General features: G+C 37.8%; 1 protein-coding gene across 1 annotated transcript in view; it reads right to left on the bottom strand.

The window, feature by feature from the left end:
* Positions 1 to 26,811, bottom strand: part of DHX58 (DExH-box helicase 58) — a 409,135-nt gene that overhangs the window by 180,048 nt on the left and 202,276 nt on the right. The window contains exon 7 of the mRNA XM_044054731.1: positions 3,680 to 3,871. Within this exon, the coding sequence (XP_043910666.1) occupies positions 3,680 to 3,871 (192 nt within the window). The remainder of the gene's footprint in view (positions 1 to 3,679; positions 3,872 to 26,811) is intronic.

Raw genomic sequence — 26,811 nt, 5'->3', positions numbered from 1 at the left:
TATGGCCTTGGTGACTCTCTCAAAGAAGTCAACCAGGTTTAGTAGGCATGGTCTGCCCTTAACAAAGCCAAACTGGGTCGAGTCAAGTGTTTGGAGGTTCCCAATGTCTTTGTTAATGAGTTCCATGATGATGCGCTCCATAGCCTTGCAGACCAGGCTAGTCAGGTTTATGGGGCAATAGTTACCAGGGTCAATTGTGGCCCTTCCTTTGTGTAGCGGAATAACTGTTGCTGTGCACCATTCTATGGGCATGTAGCCTGTGGAGAGGCTGAGGTTGAACAGCATGTTTAGGTGGGGGGTTAGTTCGTTCTGTAGTTCGTGCAAGACACAGCCTGGGGCACCATCTGGCCCCATTGATGCTGTGTTTTTGGCTTTTGAAAGGGCTGTTTTCACCTGTGCTTCTGTGATTTCCGGGACACTACACTTTTCCAGTATTGTTGTGGGCCCTTTTGAAGGTGAGAGGGAGGTGAAGTTCGCACTGAATCTATCTGCCAGGATGTTGGCAATATAAGTAGGTTCAGTATATTTTGTGCTATTTTGCACTAGCTCAGAGCATATCTGCGAGTTGCCACTTAGATTCTTGACATAGCTAAAGAAGGCTTTGTGGTTATCTTTCGAATCCTTGGCTATTTTTTTTTTGAAGTTAGCCTTGGATGATTTTATGAGGGACCTTAGTTTCTTACTGATACTGATCAGGGATGTCTTTCCTTCTTGGGATTTGCTTTTTTTCTGAACTAGTTTCCTCCTTTTGTTGTATAACCTGCTTATGGCAGGGGTCCACCAGACTGGTTTCCTTCTCTTAGGGGAGTGAGTCTTGGTTTTGCTAGGGATGGCACGATCCACGCATCCTTGTAGGTACTCACAGACTGCAATTGTAAAGGGTTCTGCATCTGGGGCAGTGTTATCCTTTAGCGTGGGGTCTGTGAAACCTACCACCTCTGCCTTAAGTAAGGTGAAGTTTGCTTTAGAAAAGTTTTTCACTGTGGTTTCCTTGGTTGGGGGTGGTGGTGGGGTGTGGACATCCAGGGTGATTAGTTTATGGTCTGATCTAATCAGTGACGGGTTGACCTCTGGTACGGAACACCTGTCGCCCATGTTGGTGATGACCAGGTCCAATATGTTGTGGCTTCTGGTAGGGAGTTTACCAGCTGATCCAGGGCATTTGAGTTGATAAATTCCAGGAAGCGCTGAGCCTGGGAGTTGGTACTCAAGTAGTTTTCCCAGTTAATGGTAGGGTAATTGAAATCTCCCAATATCAGGGTGTTCGGTAGGACATTCATGTTTTCCAGTGTCTCCAGAAATGCGAAGTGTTGGTCCTGGGTCATGGAGGGTGATCTGTAGCAGGCCACAATTTGCATTGCAGATTTGCCCAATGTTAGCTGCACATGGATGATCTCAGCGGTATCATGCTGCGCCACTAACCTGGAAGTGTGGGTATCCTTGATGAATATGGATACACCCCCTCCTTTTGTGTTTCGGTCCGTGTTCTGTGGCCAAAATGTGTGGTATGAGTTATAGCCCAGTAGTGCTGGAATGCTGTCTGGAGCCTTGAACCAGGTTTCAGTTACTGCATAGATGTCAACGTTCTCCATACGTAGGAGTGCTTCGAGTGCATGCATTTTGAGATTTTAACTCCTGGCGTTGAGTAGCATAACCCTCATTTTTTTACTTGTGCTGTTTACGGTGGTGGGTTTGAATTTTGAGCCTTGCCTAAAAAAGGCACTATGGGGGCAGCAAGAGCCTTGGCCAGTATTCGAAAGCCAAGGAGTGACAGGTGCAAGCCGTCTCTTGCAAAGCAACGTGGCTTGTCGAGCATGTAATCCCAGGCTGACAGACATTGGATCCCCTTTGAATGACACCAGAAGTTTAGCCAATTGTTGAAATTGATCATTTTTTCTTTATACTGAGGTATCATTCTTGGTGATGGCAGGTTGCTACTCAGGGTCAGGGTCATACCCGCCTGGACTACATGATCAAAGAGCTCTTCCATGTCTCTTTTCATGCAGTCTAGGGAGGTACGTCTCAGGTCATTCACACCAACATGAACAATGACAGAGTCATATTTGTACTTGTTCTGGAGTGACCTGAGTGCTTGTGTTATGTGGTGGATTCTGGCTCCCGAAAGGCAGCTAACAGTAACCTTCTCCTTGTCCAGCCTAGTGAGTGGGGCGTCAGTGTGTCTGACTATTGAGTCACCTATTACTAGTGTGTTAGGTATGTTATTTTGCCTTAAGGGCTGTGATTGTGCAGCACATTGATTTTGTGTTTTATGTGTTGTCTGGTTTGTGACGGGAGGTGCAGGTTTTGTGGGTGTCTGCTTTGGAGCTCTCTGATGCTTTTGCAGGTTTTTATTTAGAGCCTCCGAGTATGATTTTTTGTATTTATGTGTATTTTTTGCCAGTGCTGGTTTAGTAGGTCTATGTGAGGCTGGAGGTGTGGTGCAAGTGTTAACCTTCTCCTCATGACTGTCTGTTCCAGTTTTGGGTGGAGAGACCTTAGCTTCCAGTTTGGCTGTATAATTGCATCTCTTGCATATGTTACTGTTTTGTGGTAGGAGGAGAGGGCTGTCTGTGTACATGAGGCAGTTGTAACATTGCCTCGGGATACCCAGATTCACCAGCTGAACTGGAGAATACACCTGAAGCTGCCCTTTGGTCATGCCTGAATAGTAGGGTGAGCTGCTTAGTCACTTGGTTCCTGAAGGGTGGATAAAGAGCTTGTTGAAAGTTGAAATTAATTTCTATGCCCTTTATTTTATTTTTGTCTTATTACACTTAGACATCTCAGAGGTATACACACATCAAAGTAACTATAATTGCTCAGTATAGGGGCTATCTGTTGATGACTCTGACTGACTCTGTTGTAATTTTCTCATTATCTGGCTTTGCGGGACTAATGTGATCTGTGTGCAAACAAGTTATAATACTTTACAGAAGAGACTGTTTGCACAAAAGAAAGTTGAAATTCATTACCGTGACCATTACTTTCATATCACAATCAGACATTTGAGGTGTGCACACTCAACAAAGTACTTAAAACTACTGGATGATGGTTTATATGTGGATGAAAGTAACTACCCTTTTGTCATTTTCTCAGTTTAAGCACTCATTAATCTGACTTTGCCAAACTAGTATAGGTTTATGTGAAGTAAACTGCAATACTTTACTGGGTCTACTGTATATTTGTATAAATCAAACTTGAAATAAATTACTGTTGCCATGATTATTACTTTACCCTAGTTAGAGATCTGATGTATTCACTGTCAACAACATGGCTATAATTACTGGGTACGGGATCTGTCTGTGGATGAAAATGACTAACCCTGCTATCATGAAGAAATTAAACAGTCATTAATCTGGCTCTGAAGGACTATAGTTCATTTGTATAAAGCATGTTATAATACTTCACTGTGGCCTTTTTTTTCAAAATCAAATATCTTTATCTATCGCATCACTCACTGAAACATAAAGACAACTGAGAGGCTATGCCTACTACTTATTTTAAAGGTCAGCATAAACTAGATAAATAAAAAGAAATGCACAGCAATAAGTAAGGAGACAAGCTATTGAATCTTATCCCCTTTTCTGAAGCCCTGACATTAATCCAGTTATAAAATTCATTCACCTTCCAGGTAATTGTATGACTGCAGACAACTATATGGCTGTAGTTTTGGCCTTACCTTCATAAACTTGGAAAACAAAGTCATCATGTCCATCCAGCAGACGTTTTTTTTCTTTCTCTTTCTGAAAGAACTCATCTAGAAAGCTGAGTGCATCGATCATTCTCACAGTGTCGTTAATCATTAAACTGTCATTGTATTTCCGAAGATGTATAGCACAAACTCTCATTTTTCTGTCACCTGCAACTGCACCTACAGTGACAGAATTATGGCAAGATTGGTAACATTTAAAAAAGCAGTGTTGAAAATATTTTGCTTTCATGAAAGAACAACATCCTTTAATAATATCAAGAAACTGCCCATCATGCTTTAATAATATACTTTACTTCCAAGTGATAATTTCACAGTAAACAAAACAGTAAAATTTCTTTAAAACAAAATTAATCCAGTTAGCAGAGATTAGGGAATCAGAGAAATATGCTGCCTGCAGTGACTGGAACCAGATGTCTGCAGTAATATACTGCAACCATACTGGACATTACTGATACAAGTTTAATTTTTCAGAGCATCAAGAACGTATATAAATTATATTTTACCCAGATTAGAATGTACATTAATGATTTTGATACATACATTATGCTACAGCAGCCAGAGAAACAGTTAAAGATGAAATAAAGGAAAACGTCATGATACTATCTAGGTGATATTACTTTAAAACCACTATAACTTTTTAGACCATGGAAATTTCTCATTATACAACGACCTCCCATAAATATTCAAAAACGTGCACGCTGATTGGTCAGTGTGCATGTTGTAACTCAGAGTTATAGTAATAGAAAAAGGTTCGGTCGCCCAGACTTTTTCCATTACTATAACTCTTTTTTTTACAGCAACGGAGAATGCAAGATCTCCATTGCTTCACACTGTCTCGCTATGTGAAATCAGTTTAACATAGCGAGACAGCTTTAAAAAAGCAGCGAAACAGTTTTTAAAAAGCAACGGAGATCTTGCTTTCTCCGTTGCTTTTTCAAAACTGTCTCTCTATGTTAAATGGGTTTAACATACCCAGACAGCTTTAAAAAAGCAACGGATATTCTCCGTTGCTTTTTTTAAAGCTGTCTCTGTATGTTAAACTCATTTAACATAGTGAAACAGTTTTTAAAAAGCAACAAAGATCTTGCTTTCTCCGTTGCTTTTGCCCACAGCTCTGATGTACTGCGTAGGCATGCACATGTGCAGCACATCAGAACTGCCGCAGAATACCAGACAGCTGCGTAAGGGCAGCAAGGAGGCATTATAGAATGCCATTATTTAAGAAAAGTAATTATTTTTTTTCTTAAATAATGTCATTGTATAATAGCAATAACCCACTTCTGGGTGTGGGTAATGCTGGATTTACCCACAGTTGGCTTTGTTTGGCCACTCGGGCTTCGGCCTCGTGACCAAACCATGCCAACCGTGGGTAAATCCAGCATTACCCACACCCAGGCGTGGGTTATTGCTATATTATTCCACTTTTGTGGCGTCACCATAAAGTAAACAGGGAGAGAACATTGTGGGCAATTAATGATTGTATGGCCCATTTATCAAAAGTGATACAGAAACACTGTTTAAGGTCTGTACTAATCCCAACATTTTATACATGAAGTTGGCAGATCTCATGTTCCCTTCTCAAAGGTTGCACAAATCATCAAGACTGTGTCCATTTTTCAACAATTTTATAAAGAGATTTGTAGCAATTTCTCCACAGAAAATTGAAACTAGCAGAAATATGTTTTAACACCAAGCCCTTGAAGTACAGGATCAACAGTGAAACTGACAGTTGTAAAATATCGCAAGCACTGAATGTATTTAACCCACTAAATGTTGATTTTGTAAAAACAAAACTCTTTAAAGCATAGGTCTAAACCTTTTGGGGAGAAACAGAACAAAAGTTCTCTTCTTATTTAAATAAGCACATGATAAATCAAACATTCAATCAAATCTGTGCAAACATCACCCTGAGACAATTTAAAGGAACACTGCACACTCAATAGCTCTACTCAGATACTTTCAGGTTAATAAGTTCTAAAATGTAAAATATAATATGTCTCCTTATGAAATAACCATTCCATTATATCATTTTTCCATCATGAATTACATTAATGACCTGCTTTCAATAAAAATGTTTGTCACTGAGAGTTATTTGTATCCTAATGATTCATAACCCTACTATGCTCTAAAATATATTTCTTAACTGGTCTTTTTACTTCCACTAAATATAACTTCATAGAAGGGCAAGCAGCCCTAAAAATTACTCCTTCACTTGCACAAGTAGTGGTCTTCTTTATCTGAAAGCAATGACAATTCATAATACACTTGTGTCCTTTCTTCATAAACTGACAAAGCTAACATACTTGGCATTTATAATTACCCCTCGTTGGTGCAGTGTTATTTATAGCTGGCTGGCAGGAACTAAGCAGAAAGCTTTCCTGCATTTTCTGGCCTCTTATCATACATTATTCCAGGCTTCCTAGGGAAAGTTTTGAAATGCCCTTGCACTTGATTCTTTAGCATAAAAAAACAAACTCTGTGCCCTAAATGCAGTGTGCTTCTTTCCTGCGTGTTCCTGTTTTCCAACATGATAGCCTGTACTTCTAATATAATACAAATTCTATCTCCTTTGATTCTTGTCCAACAATCTAGTATATTTCTCAGATTCTGAAGAGCTAACAAAAGTTATTTAAACATCAGTCTCCTTCCCGTTAGTAACCAAAATGGTGATAAGCTTATCTCCTGGAGAGACTAATTCTATGAAAGTGACAAACAGTAGTCTGCGACATTTCTTCATTAAATTCTTTTTACATACACTGCTCTCTATATGCTCATAACTCTGAGGATAGCATGGGCAAGAAACAGTATGTTTGAATTCCCATCTTTTCATTTTTTTAAATTCCTGACTGGAAAATTAAAGACAGATATCAGAAATAACCTTTCTGAAAAGCCATGTCTTGAGAAACTGTTTTTAAATACATTACTAGCATTAATGCTAATTGCAGCTCTTACTCTATTCACAGATGAGGTCTGCTTTGAGTTACTAAATGGTAATGTACTACTCACAATGAGTATAATAGTGCAGTATTTTTTTTTTTATTATTTTTAACATCTGATTACCAGGAAAGTTCAACTAGGGTAGAGCCCATTTTCAGTGGAGGTCCAAGGAGAAATGCTGTATATGCATGTCTTTGGAATGTGGGAGGAAACCAGAGCACCCAGAGGAAACCCATGTGAATGGTGGGAGGACATGAAGACTCCACACAGAAGGCACCCCAGCTAAAAATCAAACCAGAGAACTTCTTGCTGTGAGGCAACAATGCTAACCACTGCTCCATTTTGCCACCCTTTTATAGTAAATAATCTAAAAGTATTTTTTACAAGGGGCCTGTAGGGCCCAGCATCCCCAGACATGGTGTCTGTACCTACACCCATGATATGTAAGTATATTCTGTCTGTGTTTGCAAAGACTGAAAGTAAAGGGCACATATACATTTCATGCTGTCTCAGCTGACTTGACCTTGGGGATAGTATATTTGGAGAGTGGAACACCCGTCAATAAAACATTTAAGTGCGTGTATTTTATATATATATATTTATTTATATATATATATATATATATATATATATATATATATATATGTGTGTGTGTGTGTGTGTATCTCCTTCAGAAACTCAAAGTTTCAAAACTTAAAATTTCAAATGGCTGAGAACATAAGATTGATGTTTTGAAACTTAGTATATGTAATAAAAAAAATAAAAACAATTTATTTTACGTTTTTTTTCTACCTCCCACACCCCCTGCTAAATAAATATACCAACTCCAAAATCACACTACAGTGAGGAAAATGGTAAATGTCCCATTCTGACCTGTCACATTAACAGTGATCAGCATCTTCAGCCAATATTCACACCACTATGTGGCAAGTCCTGTCACAGTGTGTGTGTGTGTGTGTGTGTGTGTGTGTGTGTGTGTGTGTGTGTGTGTATGTATATATATATATATATATATATATATATATATATATATATATATATATAAACATAAATAAAAACCTTGGTGCACGATGCAAAATGTGCATGGAGAACAAAATACAATCCACAATAAACCAAAATCTCCAGCACCAAAAGTCAGGTGATAAAAACGAGGCAGTAGTGCGAAAAGATTTATTCAAACAGCAGTCTGCAGCACAGACCGGTTTCACCGCATGGTGTCATCAGTGTGTCATACGCGTCAGATCATGGTTGGTATCTCATCTCAGATATTTCTTAAATTTCCTCTTCATGTCTTATTCTGCAGTGAAACCAGCTGTTGGCCTATAAGAACCATTTGTCAGTAACTTCAACTGCAGAATAAGACATGAAGAGGAAATGTAAGAAATATCTGAGATGAGATATCAACCATGATCTGACTCATCGCTGTACAGAGGCTATAAACAGTGCTCAAATGTTGGCACCCAAGATTCCATTGATGACATCAGAGAGGAAGACATGGAAGGGCAACTCCTGAAGACTCCACTAAAGGAACTGGTAGTTACAATCAATGGCATGTTTTATTGAGACAATGGACTGTATTCTCATTGGTGGATTACTTGAATAATTAAGCTAACGGATTATATAATGAGATAGTTCATTTACTGTTTGCATCTGATGAAGTCTTAGCAACTTAGATGAAAATGCTGTGTGTGGAATTGCGTTTATGTGTTTGAACTGACTATTAAACCAGCTTTGGAATTCTCTCATTGAGCCGACTATTTTCCTTCATCTGTGATACCTCTCTAACTGAGCACTGCACTGACAGACCTGTCGATGTCAGTGTTCACCCTACCAGACCATGCAACATGCACACCCACACATATCCACATACAAACACATGCACAGACACGTGCACACACACACACACACACACACACACACACACACACACACACACACACACACACACACACACGGCTCTGTAATACCCACTTGTAATTGCTGTATGAGTCGTGACAATTCCTAGAGGAGTAAATAGGTGAAGTCCACTAAAAAGCATCATTCACTTTGTCCTCCTATGCAAAATATTAACTTGATAGAGCAAGTCTTTGAATCACTCCATTGACTTAATTTGCTTTGATGAAGAGCATATGATTAGTTTGCATTAGCTTTTACCCCAGACTCCAGCATTTGAATACAGCTTTGCCAGTGAGGACACTCCCCATGATATGGCCACCACCAGCAGAAAAAAGTAGTAGGTGAGTGGTCTGTGAATCAATCAGGCTTTCCGCAATGTGGAAACTTGCTGAGTTAAGGCTTCTGCATTATGGAAAGCATTTTTGAATTCCAGGGCTTGTGCATATAGTTTTAAGTTTAAATGCACATCTGCTTGTAGATGCTGTCTTGAATTACTATGAGGCTTTTCCATCATTTTGATTTTGTTTATGCTCTTTACTATATTTTCCATTAACAGTTACAGCCTTGATTTTTGTACACTTCCAATTCTTCTATAAGTTCTTTTTACTTTACATATTAATAGTTTCACTTGCTCTTTGTCTAATGTTAGATCTTAATCTCTTCAAAGTCTGCCACTGACGTGATCAGTTTTATTACCCATCCAAAATGTACCTCTTATTACTGAATCATGAAAGTCACCAAACTGATATCCACTTTGTAGATAATATGTGTACATATATATATTACATTTTGTTATTTACTCTGTATATAATGTCATGTATTTACTTTACCCTGGGCAGAGACTAAAAGAGGTCCATTTGGATCAGTGGTATACCCCGGTTAATAAATTCACAATAAAATAAACTCACAGGCTCTAGCAGAGCTGTAGCTGGCTCATCTAACTGTCTGGTGCTGATCCCCAATACAGCATCCCACCCTCAGCCTTGCAAGTAAAGAGCAAAACAAAATAAAAATAAAAAAGGACTTATGATTTAACTGTAGAAAGCCAACTGCTGTATTTGTAGCAATCAGCACACTACAGACAGATCCACGCCCCAGCTTTTCCACTGAAGAGCCCCCCAAAAAAAGACTTCTAGATTTACTGTAGCAAGCTTACTGTATTTAACACACACTAAGCACTGAAGTGCCTTTCCGTACTGGCATTCAGAAATGCCAGTACAAGAAAAAAAAATGCATCAGGAACTGCACTTCCTAACTGTACCCACTAACACTTTGCACTTGGGGCAGCTGCTCCCCTCAACCCACCATTGCCACACGTCTGGGCTGTAGTACCGTTGTAATTTCCTTGCCTCCAACATATAGGAATGTTGCACACTGAACTTTCTCTGGTTTCTCTGCAGCTCCATTCACAGTGAGTTACAATATAGATTTATGGATAAAAAGATTCCAGTTTTCAAAGAAGTTACAATACAGCTTCACAGATGTTGGAGGCTAAATGTGGACATTAAAAGCCACAATGTAGATATGCAGTAAGGTAAAAATCAAAAAGCATTAGTGGTTAAGTGCTTTTTCTATGGAAAATGCAGAAAAAGAAAAAAATTACTAGACAAAAGTAAGATACAAAATGCAAAAACATTATTTTTAAAGTTTTATATGCAACATTGCTGGTAAAACCATTTTGGTGTTTATACCATCAAAATACAGAAAGAGTGTTTTCTCATTGTTTTTGTTTTAAATGAAATGCAAACCATACCTGTTAAGAAATAATCAGAAATGTGATCAGGTTGCATTTGTTTTCAATATTACAACATAAAAGAAAAAAAAAGTTTTGCTTAAGTATTGTAAAAATCAATATAGACAAGAAAGTATTTTTCCATTAAAGATTATATATCATTGGTAGCTATGTCTTGAATTCATAGACACTGTCCTATGAAAAAGCAGATCATAGAGGCAGCACATACAATGAGCCAAAATAATGTTAGACATAGAGAAAATAATCCTCTTGATAATTCTAACATCAGATGTCCACTTTCTCTTGAACATGAATTACAAAAAAGCATCTAAAAACTGATAAATTCATATTCATTGCAATGTTTGCATCAGCCAATTTCAAATTTCGGTTTGGTTTTGTTCTTAAGAAATCACTTAATATGGCCTGATATACTTTCTGGGCTGCTTTAATTTGCTAGTCTACATTACTAGTTAAAAATAACATACCACAGAAACCAGTAATGATTGTTGATGCATTTAAAGTGTTTGGATTGATTAACAGAATTTCATGTTTTAACCTCTAAGCATAATTGCAACACCAACAAAATTATTAGTATACTAAATCAGCTTTCTTGATAAATAATCTCTCCTTCCCTAACTCACTTGTTTAAGATTTCAATTATTTCAAGAACAGTGTGTAAAAGTTTTGTTTACAATCAGGTTTGAACACTTACAAAATCATACAACCCCCATCACTAACTAGTATTCTTTCCTTGTACTGTATATAAACATTGAATTCTTTACATATTTTCTAGTACAGAATATAAATAATTTGTTTATGCACATGATTTAGTAGCAATACATTCTTATACACAAGGCTTGTTTCTTAACTTTTCAGGGCAACAGACCAGATTAAAATATAATTGCAAACAAATGAATAAATCAAAATCAAAACATTGGTAATAAAAGAAAATTTGTAAAACCTCAAAATAAACTATTGTATCAAGAATATAGGTTGTCACCAAATGAAATTGAATAAAATCCATTCAGCTTAACTGACTACTAACAACTAGAATTTTAATAAATAATTTCAGATGTGAGCAACTGATTAAATTTACCTATGTCCTTCTTGGAAAAAAAATTCAAAATGCTTCTCATTCTAAAGACTATGACAGTGACAAGAGCTTCATGGTCAAAATTCCTATTAAGATATAAATAACATTTAATTCTATGTACAGTAATGGCTAAAGATTATTTTGTTGTGGCCCTCTGTCTCCCTGGATAGCAGCTGAGCAGCCATAATAAAATCTGACTGACCCTACTGCAACCATGCCAGGTTGGATATATTCAATGAGATAAATGCAGTCTGTAGTCAGGCACAGATTAGAATCAAGTTAGACACCAGGCCACCGACATAATAAATTCTGCCAAGTAGCTTGCTGTCTCAGTAAACCGCAGCAAACACAACTGAAACAAAAAGAAAATAGCCTCAGGAAGCCCGCAACATAAAATCCAAGTGAGTTTAATAGAACCAACAAAGAACACTGGATACAACTATAGAGTATGAAGCGCTTTATGTCTGGTAAAATGTCCAGACTTCTTCGGATGCACCAACATACATTCCTTGTACACTTAAAAACAATTCAAGTAGGTCACATGACCACTTTAATTAACATCTTAAATTAACCCTTTAAGGAAAAAACCTTTTTAAAAACATTATTCAACCAATAATTTAGTTTACATTGTTTATACTCCGACTTTGTTATGAATGGAAAGCTACAAGTATGTGGCATTCATTTACAGACAGGGTGTGCTTAAAAATAAAAAATCAAACAATGTTTTGTTTATTTTACCCATTCTATTAGAGTTAATTACCATTCGTAATTATCCTAAGCAAATACCAATAAATATGTATATGTTATGTTATTTTCTAATTCTAAGGCTACAGGAAACATCTCAACAAACTTTTTAGTTTTAAAATGCATGCTGTTGAATATATTTCATTCAAACCTGGGGACTGCAGGAATCTAATCTAACCAGCCATTTCAATTCATTTTTTTTTCCTAACAATAAATTAATGGGTCCTCCTCTATTAATACATTTGTTTCCTTGTGGTGTCACTTGTTCAATCACTTTGAACTTAAAGGAGTGATTAAGGTGTTCTTCACAATGCCATCCATTGTCCAATTTGTGCCTATTAATAGCATGTACATGTTCATAAATTCTATCCTGTAGTCTACAGTCAGTTTTCCCAACATAAAATGCCGGGCAATACTGGCACTGGGCCAAGTAGACTATGGATTTAGAATTACAATTAAATTTCTCCATAAGTAAGTAATTCTTATCTCTGTAATTTTTTACCAATCTCAATGTATTTACAATAGTTGCACGTATCACATCTATGCATTCCTGCATTCCCTTTTGTAACACTTATTGGGATCTCTATTATATTTTTCATATTTCTACCCCTTCTAAAAGTTGTTACTGGACGGTCTCCTAGCCTTTTTAAAATATCACTGTCCATTGTAAACAAATGCCAATATTTCCCCCAAATTTTTTGAATTTCACCAACACCAAGGTTAAATGTCAGCACGAAAGTTAGGGAAAAATTAGTATCTCCTCTATGGTTCGTGCTCTCCTCATTTGTTCCTGGTGGTGAATGTTGTAATATATTCTTTTCTACATTTAGGGCCACAGTGGAATCACGTCTGTTCAATATTGGTCTATAAAATCCATTTTCACATTTTAATTGAACTTCTGAAATTATATTCACTAGTAAATTTACTGGGTACCCTCTGTGCAGGAACATATCTCTCAGGCGTTCACATTCTACTCTAAAATCTACATCTCTAGTAACCATCCTTGCTGCTCACACCACCTGCCCTTTAACCACTGACTTTTTTTGGTGGAAGGGGTGTGAGCTAGTAAAATGTAAAAATGAGTTTGAGTAGGTGTTCTTCCTGAGAATCTTCACTGTATATCTACGTTCCTGTATATCTTTATATAATTCCACATCCAAATAGGCTATTTTTTTCCCCTGGTAGTCACTAGTAAATTTCCAAAAATTGGCAGTACTATTAAAATAATCACAATATCCTTTGCTACTTTTTGGTCTCCCTTAATAATCAAATAATCAAATCATCCAGGAACCTGGTATAAAAATATGGCATTTTCCATATGTGCATTGTTCAACACGTAGTTGTGTTCCCAAAAAGCCATCACTAGGTTAGCGAAACTTGCCCTGCATGGAGACCCCATGGCAACCCCGATTTTTTGGGGATATAAATCATCATCATCAAACAAAAGAAAATTATTCTTAAGGATGATTCCCAGTAGTTCTTCTACAAATCTTTGTTCACTTTCAGCGGCCCCTTTTGACCTCATCAGTTCGATAACCCATTCAATACCCATGTCCTGGGGGATGGACAAGTATAAGTCACATACATCTACTGTCAAAAAATTACATTCCTTGGCAAACTTTAATGAGTTAATCTGTTCAAGGAATGTCCATGAGTCCTTACATATTTGTTGTTCTTTACTCATGTAGTTCTTAAGTAATGAATCTATGACTTTGGCAGAAGGATATGTTATCAACTGTCTAGCGTTGACTAATGCTCTCATTGGTGGGTCCATGATACCTTTATGGATTTTTGGGACTCCAAATAAAGTGGGTAACCTAGGTGATGGCATTGTCAGGTAATTATTTACCTGTACATCTATTAAATAATCGATAAACATATCATTGATGTACATACTCACTGTGCGAAGAGGGTAAATCAAACATGAAAATGGGGGCATACTTCCAAAAATAAAAACGTCGTGCCTGGCGGTGATTCGGGTCTGAAAATAACGTTCCACCAAAATAGGGATAGTCGAGATGTTTGCCCAAGCAAACGTGGAATGGTAGCCCCCTCCCTTGCATTGCTTCCTGTGGTTCCCAAGACCTAACAGCGGCCCATCAGGACCATAAAAGAAAACTAAACCAGAAGCCTCAACTCTTCTTAAAAATCAGGGTAGCCCCCTCCCTTGCCTAGCTTCCTGTGGTTCCCAAGACCTAACAGCGGCCCATCAGGACCATAAAAGAAAACTAAACCAGAAGCCTCAACTCTTCTTAAAAATCAGGGTAGCCCCCTCCCTTGCCTAGCTTCCTGTGGTTCCCAAGACCTAACAGCGGCCCATCAGGACCATAAAAGAAAACTAAACCAGAAGCCTCAACTCTTCTTAAAAATCAGGGTAAATACAAAACATTAGTACCCTATTCAGAGAGAACTATACTGTCCTTGTCAAGAACCTGACACTCTATCTTGAGGACTTTAACAATACAAAGCCTGTAAACAACTGTATCTTTCTAAATTCAGCACTAGTAACTCCATTGTGTTGAATTATACTACTGGAACTGTTACCTTTAAAACCCTGTAAAGTCTCCTGGCGGTGTATGTGAACGCTATTCTAAGTATACGAAGGCAACTGAATCTATTTTAAAGAAACTGAATGTGTTTTACTGCTTATGTAAATGCTCGCAAATGTTACTGACTTACATTTAATGTCTTTGTATCATAAACCATATGCGACCTAATTCTGTAATCATTTAAAGTAACTGGATGCTATTTTATGTACAAGAATGTGTTTTAAAGACTATGCAAAGGCCTGCACATGTTCCTGACTAACTCTAGGCATCTTTTAAGCATAATGCATTAGCGACCTAGAGCTGAACTCATTTAAAGTTATAATTTCAGTATCTGCTGTCTATTTAACAAAGCTGAAGTCATTAGATGCCATCTCATAGTATTTGAATGTTTCTCTTTAACTGCATACTTTATGGATTATGAAGACATTTGAGTGTGTTTGTGTCTAAAAGGATAGCTGTTGTAGCCTGCTAGTACTATTTTTCAACCTTTATTAACACTAATACTCATATCTCTCTCCCTCACTTGTATCACAGGTAGCCCCCTCCCTTGCCTAGCTTCCTGTGGTTCCCAAGACCTAACAGCGGCCCATCAGGACCATAAAAGAAAACTAAACCAGAAGCCTCAACTCTTCTTAAAAATCAGGGTAAATACAAAACATTAGTACCCTATTCAGAGAGAACTATACTGTCCTTGTCAAGAACCTGACACTCTATCTTGAGGACTTTAACAATACAAAGCCTGTAAACAACTGTATCTTTCTAAATTCAGCACTAGTAACTCCATTGTGTTGAATTATACTACTGGAACTGTTACCTTTAAAACCCTGTAAAGTCTCCTGGCGGTGTAGGCCCCGCTCCGCTCCCCTCCCTGCCCCCTTATCCCACCCGCCCCCAGCATCCCTACTTTTATAGCTACAAATAGTCCCTCCCACTTTCCCACTTAACAAATCCAAGGCTCCCTTGTCAAACTCCATAACTCCTCCCACCCCAAGGCCCAACCCTCTAACAAACCCAACACAAAGTCTCTTCCCCCACTCGTTACCCACTTCCCTACTTCAGTATGGCAAATTTCACTTATACTATTACCCCCATCATAATTTTACTTCTCATCACCACCTATATCCTAACAATATATGAAAACCAAACTCTTATAGGCATTCCTTTCCCTAAGTGCCACACCAACTCCCAATTTAATCTCCATGACAGTTATATAACACCCTCAATCTACCAGGCCAAAATATATCCCCAAAATAGTCCACCCGACACTTCAACACCCTAAAATCCCACATAATAAAACTAATCTCAAAATACTATTTAAACTACAAAGACTTTTAGTTTACTTGAAAAACTGTATGAATATCGATGGAGATATTCACCCAAACCCAGGTCCCACCACTATGCCAATCTCTAATACCTATAATTTAACCCGAAAACCTACTGACTCCTTCTAATATTACACCTGAACCTAAGAAGCATTAACAACAAAATTCACAACCTTCACGCCATCATAGCTAGTCATTCCCCTGACATCATGTGTCTAACCGAAACATGGCTAAAACCCTCTACAAAGAATGAAGAGATCCTCCCACCCGGGTACAATATTCTCAGGGCTGATCGTACAAAGAAAAAAGGTGGAGGAATAGCTATTATGTTTAAAAATAAACTAAACATCCTTAAGAACCAAGTACAACCTCCTATGATCTCAAACCTAGAAATTATAGCCCTACAGATCTGCCTAAACACTCAAAACGCATCAACCTTATTGTAACCTATATCCCGCCAGGGAAGAACACAGAAAACCTGGAGCAATCCCTGAGCTGGCTAGCCATCAACTACCCACAAGAAACCATAGTTCTTGGAGACGTCAACATTGACTGGTCTCTATTCTACCCATATAACTCCACAACCTATTAACCTATATGGTTTCTCCCAAAATATCCTATCCCCAACCAGAATAGGCAACTCACTTCAAAAGAAAGTATAATTGACTGGATCCTTACTAATAGAGACTCTAATAACTACACCACTGGCACCCTTCCCTGTGACCTCAGCGATCACCTAATAACTTATATCATTAAACATAAATGCCCAACTTCTAACACCCCTATATAGATTAATCAGAAACAAAAAAATTAGTCCCTCAATTATTTCTTGCTGACCTGAAATTCTGCAACTGGACCATATTAAAGACTCTTCCACTAGAAGAGAGTGTGTCCCACTTCAATGACACGTTCCTTAAGATACTTGACTCACATGCTCCACATAGACAAATTAGAACCAAAACTCGCATAGCACCTTGGCTCACTACTGATACTAAATCCAAAATCAAACTTGCGACCAAGCCTGGGAAAAATGGAGAGCCACAAAAACCCCCAAGACCATTGTAAATTTCAACAACTAAGAAATGCCACGAAAACTGCCATAACCCAAGACAAAAACAATACTTCTGCAGCCTCCAGCAAAAACACCAGAACAACCCAAAGAAATTCTGGGCAGGTTTTAACAACCTTCTGCACCCAGGCAAAACTTCCACCCCAACCCCTGAGAAACTCTTAGAGAAAGGCCAAGAAGAAGTAGCCAACACCTTTAACTCCTTCTTCACTGAGACTATCCAAACCTTAGCCAGTCACCTTACCTCCACTTCCCCACCTGCTGCTAAACTGCGACGTGACAACCCTACCCCCTTTAATTTAAAGCCAGTCTCTTCCTCCTATGTACGCTCCCTCCTAAAAAAACTCAAACCAACTACCCTAGCGGCTGACCACCTTCCTGCCGAATTCTTACAAATTGCATCTGATGAAATAGCCTACCCCATATCAATCCTAATAAACAGATCTATAACTGAGATGAACATTCCCTCAATCTGGAAGACTTCCTATATCATTCCACTTCACAAAGGAGGTACCTCCTGGAAATGTCAAATTATAGACCAATAGCCATCCTGTCCCCCATAGCGAAAATCATGGAAAGATGCATCCACAAACAACTTCTTCACTATCTGACCTCTAATAATCTCTTGTCCAATGCCCAGCATGGTTTTCGTCCGCACCATAGTACAACTACTGCCCTCCTTTCCTTTATTGACTCAATCAACAACAATCGCAATAACAAACTCATATCATCTGCCCTCTTTCTGGACCTATCAAAAGCATTCGATATGGTCAATCATCAATTCCTTCTCAACATCCTTGAAACCCTACGTCTGGACACTCCAGCACTAAACTGGTTCAATTCCTACCTCACTGGTAGGCAACAAGCTGTCCTATGGCAAAACAGAATATCGGGACTGCTCCCGAATACCATAAGCGTTCCTCAGGGCTCAATACTGGGCCCACTTCTGCTTTCCATCTTCATAAATGACCTTCAATCAATCATCCCTAAATCCGCCTGTATACAATGACGACTCCACCTTAATCTGCTCCGACGTCTAACTCTCGAATCTCCAAATGACCACACAACATTGTTTTGCACTAGTTGAAAAATGGTTCACTGACTTAAAACTTCTACTTAACCCATCTAAAACCAAACTATTACTTTTCTTCCCCAACGTCTTCTCACCTCTAGGTAAAGAACTCCCAAACACTAACAACACAACCTTTCATATTAAATCCACTAATGGGACCCTCATAACCCCTGTCACCAGTACCAAACTGCTAGGTGTCACTATTGATCATAAGCTCAAATTTGACATACACATTACCCAAACAGTAAAGTCTGTTAACAAAAAACTAGGATCTATGTACAGAATTAACTTCCTAACTCCCACTACCAAATTAACTATTGCTCGTACCCATCTCCTCTCTTCCCTCCTCTATGCTTCCCCGATCCTCTCTTTTCTCAATAAACATGAACTTAACATGCTCTCTCTTGCCTATAACCACATTGCCAGATTTATTACAGGTTCCCCTTATCGAACCCATCATTGCCTTAATCTGCGAAGACTTGGCTGGTTGGAACTGCCAAATCTCCTCAAACTTAGCCAACTTGCCGAAGCTTATAAAATTATCAACCATCCTGATAGAACTCCCTCACTGTGCAAAATTCTAACTCCATATACTAACCTCAATAGTCTCCGATCATCAAACAGCATCCAGATCCTAACCATTAAAGCAAAAAACTCAGGTGGGGATGCCCTTTATGCAAATTCCATTGGCAAGCAGTGGAACTCCCTGCCAAACAACCTTAGACTTACTTCTTCGCTCTATCATTTCAAAGCTAACCTTAAAGAATATCTCTCCACACAATGGACATGCCCATGTTGAGAACCTGACTAACTACATATCTCTTTACTTCTAGGTCCACTTCCCTAGCCCATTTCCCTAATTGCAGATCTCTAAAATTTCTCTTTCCTTTTAGTAATAAGGAAAATCTCTGATTTCAGTCCATTTTTCAGTATCTTTAACGAAATCAGTGTTCTGTGTATAATTTCCTGTCTGTCCTTTAGTTTTATATAACATCTATGTAAATTTTCATTCCTGCATATGTAAGCTGTATTCTCTTGTAACAATACTTTGAATCTTGCAATTTAAATATGTACTTCTATTGTGTATTGGAGCTTTTCTCCTCGGGCCTCTACTGAAAATGGATATGTATCCAGTTAGACCAGCCCGGTTAACAAATGTAAAATAAATAAATAATAAATAATTCTTATCCTATTATAAGCCATATTCAACTCGTTTAAACACAATTTCACATATGTATCTTTCTCCAATAAATACCTCATTTTTTTTCTGTGTCTTGCCTAATACTCATTACGACCAGTCCACCACCCTTGTCTGGTTTCATAATGTAGACTGGGAGACTTCTAAACTGTGTTAATGCCATTTGCTCTTCAGTTGAATATTACTCTTGTTTGTTGAGTTAGTCCTGCTATTAAATAAGTGTCTAAATTCAATTTCACACATACGGTCAAAAATATTAATTAAGGGATGAATTGGCAGGTTAAAAGTACTTGCAGTTCTTAACTCTTGATCACAGTGGGGAGTGTTCCCTAATAAAGTAGCTAAATTTAATTTTCTAATATATAGCTTAAAGTCTAGCAGCAGTACTGCTAGATAACTCCTACTCGTGGGTACAAACGTTAATATTCTGGCAAACAATTCAACCAAACTTTTCTCAATGTGATGTTCTATGTAATTATAAACATTAAAGTCACCTTTTTTGTTGGTTATGATGTGACACGGAAAAGTTACATTGTCAAGTTCGTCTACCACGGAGTCTCTCATTACTTCTTCTTGTTGTTCCGAGTATTGTAATTCCTCGTAGGGTTCACCGTATTCATGCTCCGATTCCTCCCCTCCTTGCCCTGGTAGTTTTTTTGTTGTTGTTGTTGGCCGTTTAATTGGTTTTGTTGTATACAAAAGTTTTCCGTGTCCTGGGCACCATTCCTGCTAGTACTTATGTTCACAGAAGTGTCGCAGACACGGTTGCTTGGCCCCGGCATTGGTGGCATCACATCCTCGTCTGCCTGCTGAATAATTATTAGAGAGCATGGTTTGCAATTGACCACTACCAATTGCATTCCAAGATTGTGAGGGGGGTGGTCTAGGATAAGCAATTTCCTCCTCATATTCTTTTAAGCCCCCTAAATTTTAATTTCTTTAAGTCTATCCAACTCTTGTGTGATACTAGTAAAAGTCAGGTTATAATCAAACTGATATCATTCAAAAACATTGTCCATTTTAATTTCCTGATCTAACTCCATAGCCTCACTGGCCAGTTTGTTGATGTAATTTTGCTAATGTTTAGACATAAGCTTAAGCAAATCCAACCCCTGGTTGTTAAAGAGTTGGATTAGTTCTTTATGAAAATCCAAACCAGGTTCCAGACCGGTAGGATACTGCCATATCCTTAGTACCTTTGGGACTATATTTTCTTTGATACAGATGTCAAAAATAATTCAATTCAAGTTGTAATTTTTTAATTTTCAAAAGTTTGGCATCAAACATTTTTAATTTTATATTGATATTTGTACTACTTCCAGCCAGAATCCCAAGAAGTACATTCCTGTGTTGGCTACCAAGGCTCGGTTGTTTGCTGAGCCAACTTGTTTGGAGATTATCAATGTCTTTGTTTATGAGTTCTGCGATGATACATTCCATGGCCTTGCAGACCAGGTTCGTCAGGCTAATGGGGCGGTAGTTCCTGGGGTCCATCGTGGCTCCCCCTTTGTGGAGTGGGATAACCGTCGCGGTGTACCATTCAGTGGGTACAAAGCCTGAGGTGAGGCTATGATTGAACATGGTACTTAGGTAGGGTGCCAGTTCATTCTGTAGTTCATGTCGAATGCAGCCTAGGATATTGTCAGGTCCCATGGATGCTGTGTTCTTGGCTTTGGAGAGTGTGTTTTTTACCTGTGCAGCCATGATTATAGGAACTTTGCATTCTTCAGGTATAGAGATGGGCCCTCTAGGGAGTGAGAGGGGGGTAAAGTTAGCACTGAACCTATTTGCTAGAATGTTGGCAATATCAGTTGGTTCTGTATATTTAGTGCCATTGTGCTGTAACTCAGAGCAGATCTGAGTGTTCCCATTGAGATTCTTGACATAGCTATAGAATGCTTTGTGGTTGTCTTTAGAGTCAGTGGCAATTTTGTTTTCGTAACTAGCTTTGGAGGATTTTATGAGGGATCTCAGCTTCTTACTGAGGTTGACCAGAGAGTTCCTCCAGTCATGGGATTTTACTCTTTTTTGCAACAGTTTCTTCCTTCTGTTGTAGAGTTTGTTTATTGTAGAGGACCACCAGAATGGCTTCCTTTTTTTGGAAGATAACATCTTGGTTCTATTAGGGATAGCATGATCCATGCACTTGTGTAAGTGCTTAAAGTACATTTAAAGTTTGCCACTTCTGTCTTAAGAAGTGTGAAGTTGGCTTTGGAGAAGTTTTTTACAATGGTTTCCCTAATTGGGGGTGGGGGTGGGATGTGGATGTCTAGGCTGATTAGCTTGTGGTCAGATCTAACCAATGAGGAATTGACCTCTGGTGTGGAACACCTGTTTCCCATGTTGGTAATGACAACAATCTAATTTAATTTAATTAAAAAAATTACAATCTGGGTCTGTTGGCTTTGGAGGTGTATACCACAACAATTCAGCATTGCTAGCCATTCAAATAGTTTAGACTTGCATTGACTGGTGTCAATTGGGATAACTATTCTTGATGATAGAGATTATATAGAGAGATCAATAATGAAAAATAGGTGCCCTGCAAGCATGTAAACCCCTCCCACAAAAAAGTAGTATGTTATATGGAGTAATATTTCTTAATTTTGCATGACTTGTGGGTTGGTGAACAAAAGCTGCTGCATTATTTATATTGTCTTTAATTGCTTTGCTTCATTCATTGCACTAAAGAGTGAATTGATTCATTAATAAGCCTGGATTATGTAATACAGTTGAAACATATTGAATTTTAGTACTCTAAATATGTTGCATTTAGTAATATATTTTTGTAGTTTCTTTTTTCAGCCTCCAACAGCTGCAAACAGGTTGACATTTGTCAGGTCATATAGTCTACATTATATGGAGTGATGATCAGAATAGTCTGATCTTCAGCATCCATTTTGTAGTCATTATTTGCATATTGTTGTAATGCAGTATTCACTGAAGACTGGATTGTAAAAGATTTCATCATTTAATTAAAAAACATTGCACTGGTGACACAGAGGATAAAGCTCTAACTTGTTGATGAGTTGCTTCCTGTGGCAAGGATGCAGAGGTTTGTATCTTTCTACATTCATTTACCTCTTGTATGACACTGAGCAAGTCATGTAACCAGGCAGTGTTTTTGGAGCAATTGGGCATTTGGGCTAGGATTCTTAATGTTCTCCAGGATTGCATGCCTAGTAACTTTGAACCTGTTGCCATTGTTTGTCAGCCATACCCTACTGCATAGCTAATTTAACTCAAGAAATATTAAGGCAATATCACCAGGACACCATATCTTTAATGTAACCTAAGCAGGTTTTTCTTCAGCAGGCCCTGCATTTGTAGACGAAGGACTGAAATGCTAAGTTATTTACCAGCAGCAACCTCTGCATTGGTACTAGATATCTTTAGTATACAATTATTCAGATAACAACATGGTCTCACATCAACTGCTCCTCCAAAGCCTAAATCTTACAGGCTTCAGAACTTCCTCAACTAGCTGGTTCACCAACTATTTAAACAATCTCATACAGTCTGCAAAATGGAATTACTCCCACTCCACCTTCCTTCCAATCACTACGGGAGTCCCCCAAGGTTCCATACATGGGCGAATACTTTTCAAAATCTTCACTAACAACATACATACATAAGGAATCAAACCTTAACACCATAATACATTACAGTATGTGGATGACTCAACTTTAATTTGCTGAGCACCAGATCTTGCCACTTTAGAAACCATCACACATGAAGCTTTCACCTCTATAGAAAATTGGCTAAATAAATCTCAGTTTCTCTTAAACCCCTCAAAAACAAACTTATCCTATTCCTTTCCAAAAACATAAATCAGCATTACACTGACCTTAATATTACCCCTTCATCCAACAGAAAAATTGAAAATGTCACCAACACAAAATTACTAGGAGTTATCATTGATAATAAGTTAAAATATGATTTGCACATTGTCACTTCAGTCAAAAGGACACACTGTGAACTAGGCTCCCTTTATAGAGCAAAGCACTTGCTAAGTGATCATAGTAAGAAAATAACTGCCACCTCCCTTCTCCTTCCTACCCTTGTATATGCCTCAACAATATTCATAAGTCTCAACTTTTCCTCCAAACACAAACCAGAAAGCACCTATGACAAAATTAGCAAATTCACCTGCAGCATCCCAAACCACTCCCATCACTGTACATGCTCAATACCCTCAACTGGCTTGAACTTCCTCAACACATTGAACTCATCCAGTTGGCATACAAAATACTTCAGCATCCATTTAAAACACCCTTGCTGTCAAATCTCATCCAAATGCATATACTAAATAGAGCCCTAAGATCCTCAGAACTTAAACTAATTTTTGCTAAGAAATCTATTAACTGTTACAGTGATTCACTGTTCTCTGCTGCCATCTCCAAGACATGGAACAAATTTCCAAACCACATCAGGCTTTTAAATAACCTGCAACAATTCAAATCTTCCCTAAAATATACCTGGCAACTAATAAACTATGCATCTGTACCACACCAACAGTTTAAAGTGAGCAATCCTAACTCTATCCATTATAGATACTATACGAGTGCATTAATATACTATTTTTGATTCTACTCAGAAAATCTTCAAAACATGTATTTCCTTAATCTGTTATGCTTTATAAACAATGTCTGTTGACCATTTTTATTTCAAATAGACAAAAATGTATTTCTGTCCTTGTTTCATAGCTTTTTTCCCTGGCCTTCCATTGAAAATAGGCATCTCAGTTCCCAGACAAACTTTCCTGGTAAAAAAGCAAATAAATAAAATATGTGACTTTGATTATTATTATTACTGATATTATTTTTGACACAGACCTCTGAGTAGGATGCCATCAACAATCCTGCTATAATTGCTGTGTTTGGGGATGTGTACAAATAAAAATGGCTGACTCTGCTGAGTTGCTAAAGTTAAGAAGTCATTAGTCTGTCTTTGCAGGACTAGTATGTATTTATGTGAAGAAAATTGGAATACTTTACTGTGGTCATTTTTATCACAATGAGATGTGATGTGTAGACAGTCAGTGAAGTGGCAGGAATTGTTGAGTACTTATACTGATGGATTATAATAACAGTTTGAGCGGGATTTTGTGGTTGGAATCTTTTGGAAAAGCTACTTTTATCATAACAAATTTAAAACAGACACTAACAAATGTTGCTATATTAAATAAGAAATATAATTTAAAATAGGTCAGGAAGGTCAGTCAAAGACCTCATGCACTTATAAACAGTCTTAAAAATGTGTGCAGGGGGCCTATGGTTTGAAAACAGCCCAGGGCCCAAAGTTCACTTACTCCACCAATGTCCTGGGCACAAGATACACTTAATCTGCCAATGTCCAAAAATGAATTTTCAATGAAGGAGAGTTTCAAGGGAAAAGAAGTTGACTGTTTATCGCACCAAGTCTGTTTTCAATGTAAGACTGTTTTGTTTTGTTTAGCAAATGACCATTAGTGTTTGTGATATGAACATTAAAATAAAAGTTTTAAATTAAATCCAAATCTCTGTAATCATTGTGAAAATAATGAAGAAAATAGTATGCACACGGAAATGTTGAGCAGTATTTATGGTAATCGGGGGAGACAGCCACATAATGGAAAACTAAAATGGGTGAGGGTGCTGGTCCATTACTCTGTCTAGGGCTCCATTTGACTATTATCTGGCTCTGTATAACAGCTTTACTTTTTGGGGTTAGGAAATGAGATATTTTCTAAAGCCAGAGGAAGAGTTCATTAATCCTTGTTTTTGTTATTGTAATATAGTGATGAAAATATAATCTTTGGTCTAGCCATATATTCAAGTAGCAACATGTTGTTTAATACCCCTTCTTGGATCAGTTCTTTTACCCAGTAAGCAATTAATAAATAAAATAAAATAAAATAAAATGAAGGTTGGGTTACATTAAAACTAGTTAAATTAAAGACTACAATCAGACTCTCTTCAGCTTAAGAAATAAATCTCCACAGAGTCTCATCAAAAGCACTAAAAGCATCAGCAGTAGTGAAAGGTCTGGTATAACTGGAAGGATTTGTATAGCAAACTGATTTGTACAGATGCTTGTGCTAAAAATGTATTTGTGAGGTTTGCTTGTGTTAAAATGTATAAACAGTACATCCTGCTGGAAGGAAAAGAAATGTACATGTATTATTGTAATTGAATTAAATGTATACATTGTAACAGCATACATTGGAAGTGATGAGGTTAATCTTAATCCACCTGACTTTGCAAAATATGTCTGAAATATATCTGAAATTAAATTACTTTAGGGGTTAAGCCATAAAGATATTATCCCATAGTTTGCATGGAACCAGAGATGCAATGTCTGGGCTAGAGAATACTAATTCCTGTAGGAAGAGTGAAATGGTTTTATGGTTTTATGACTTCCAGCAGCTGCACCACATCTAAACAATGCTATATTTGTGTGTATTGTAGCACATAGGTGCAAAAACCCTGGTAATTTCTAGTGATGGAGGATAGTGTGGGAAACAGTCAGATGACCAGATGTGTGTAATGTCATTCTGTACAGAAATAATATTTTAATATTAGAGGAGACTGAAGTCTCAGCAGTGTTCTGTGTTCTGTCTTGGAGCTGACAACAAGGACCGCTCACCCATCTTGCCTTGCTCTATTCAGTAAGTAGGAACAGTAATTATTTTAGTCAATCAGGAATAGATAGTGAGATTAGCTAATGTTTTTCTATAACTATGTGAACTTTCCATCTGTGTTGTTTTTATATTCCTTATGACTGAAACGCTGGTGTTTACTGTAAATATATATTTAGTATTTTCATGTTTTTTTATTATTTATTATTAAATATATTTAAACCTCATTGTGGCTGGTCCTTTTAGAAAAATATTTAAGTTTTGAGAGTATCTTATTTGGTGATAACTCTGGCCACTCCTGAAAGCCTTGCTGTTTGGTCAACATTACCATTTGTATTAATATTAATTTCATTCAGTATAATTGTGTACCCATGTAAGAGCCTTACAGAAGCTGTCAGGGGTTCTGGTGGCAGTGATAATTACCTTAGAGTCTTGGCAGAAGAGGGCACAGCAGGTGAACCTGTGCCAGCCTTTCCCAGGTGAGAATGTGTGTGTCAGCAAGCTGTGCCAGTGGGTAGTCTTACTGTGGGTCTGGACAGATATAAAAAGGAAACAGCCCCTGGATTGAGTGTGTTCCCTGGGTGCTCTTAAGGGAAATTATGCTTGATGCAGAGAGGTCTGCATCTGGAAATATTGAGTGTATCCATTTGTTAATGTCCCTGTCCAGCGTCTGTGGTGAGGATTTAGGCTCCTTGATTACTGGCCCAGCGTGGGGACATCACAACAGTATCAAAATTTTATCATCAACATTTAGTTGGCAGGTGTTAATGTATGCAACTCTTTATTCATAGAGTCCAAACAAATTACTTTAATTGGTTTCAAGATAGCAACTACCATGTCCATCTGTTAAAAATAAACCATAAAATAA

The sequence above is a fragment of the Protopterus annectens genome, chromosome 13.part0 (assembly GCF_019279795.1).
Source record: "Protopterus annectens isolate FY-2018-M chromosome 13.part0, PAN1.0, whole genome shotgun sequence".
Classification (NCBI taxonomy): domain Eukaryota; kingdom Metazoa; phylum Chordata; order Ceratodontiformes; family Protopteridae; genus Protopterus; species Protopterus annectens.
The sequence above is the reverse complement of the archived record's forward strand: the minus strand, read 5'-3'. Positions and strand labels throughout refer to the sequence as shown.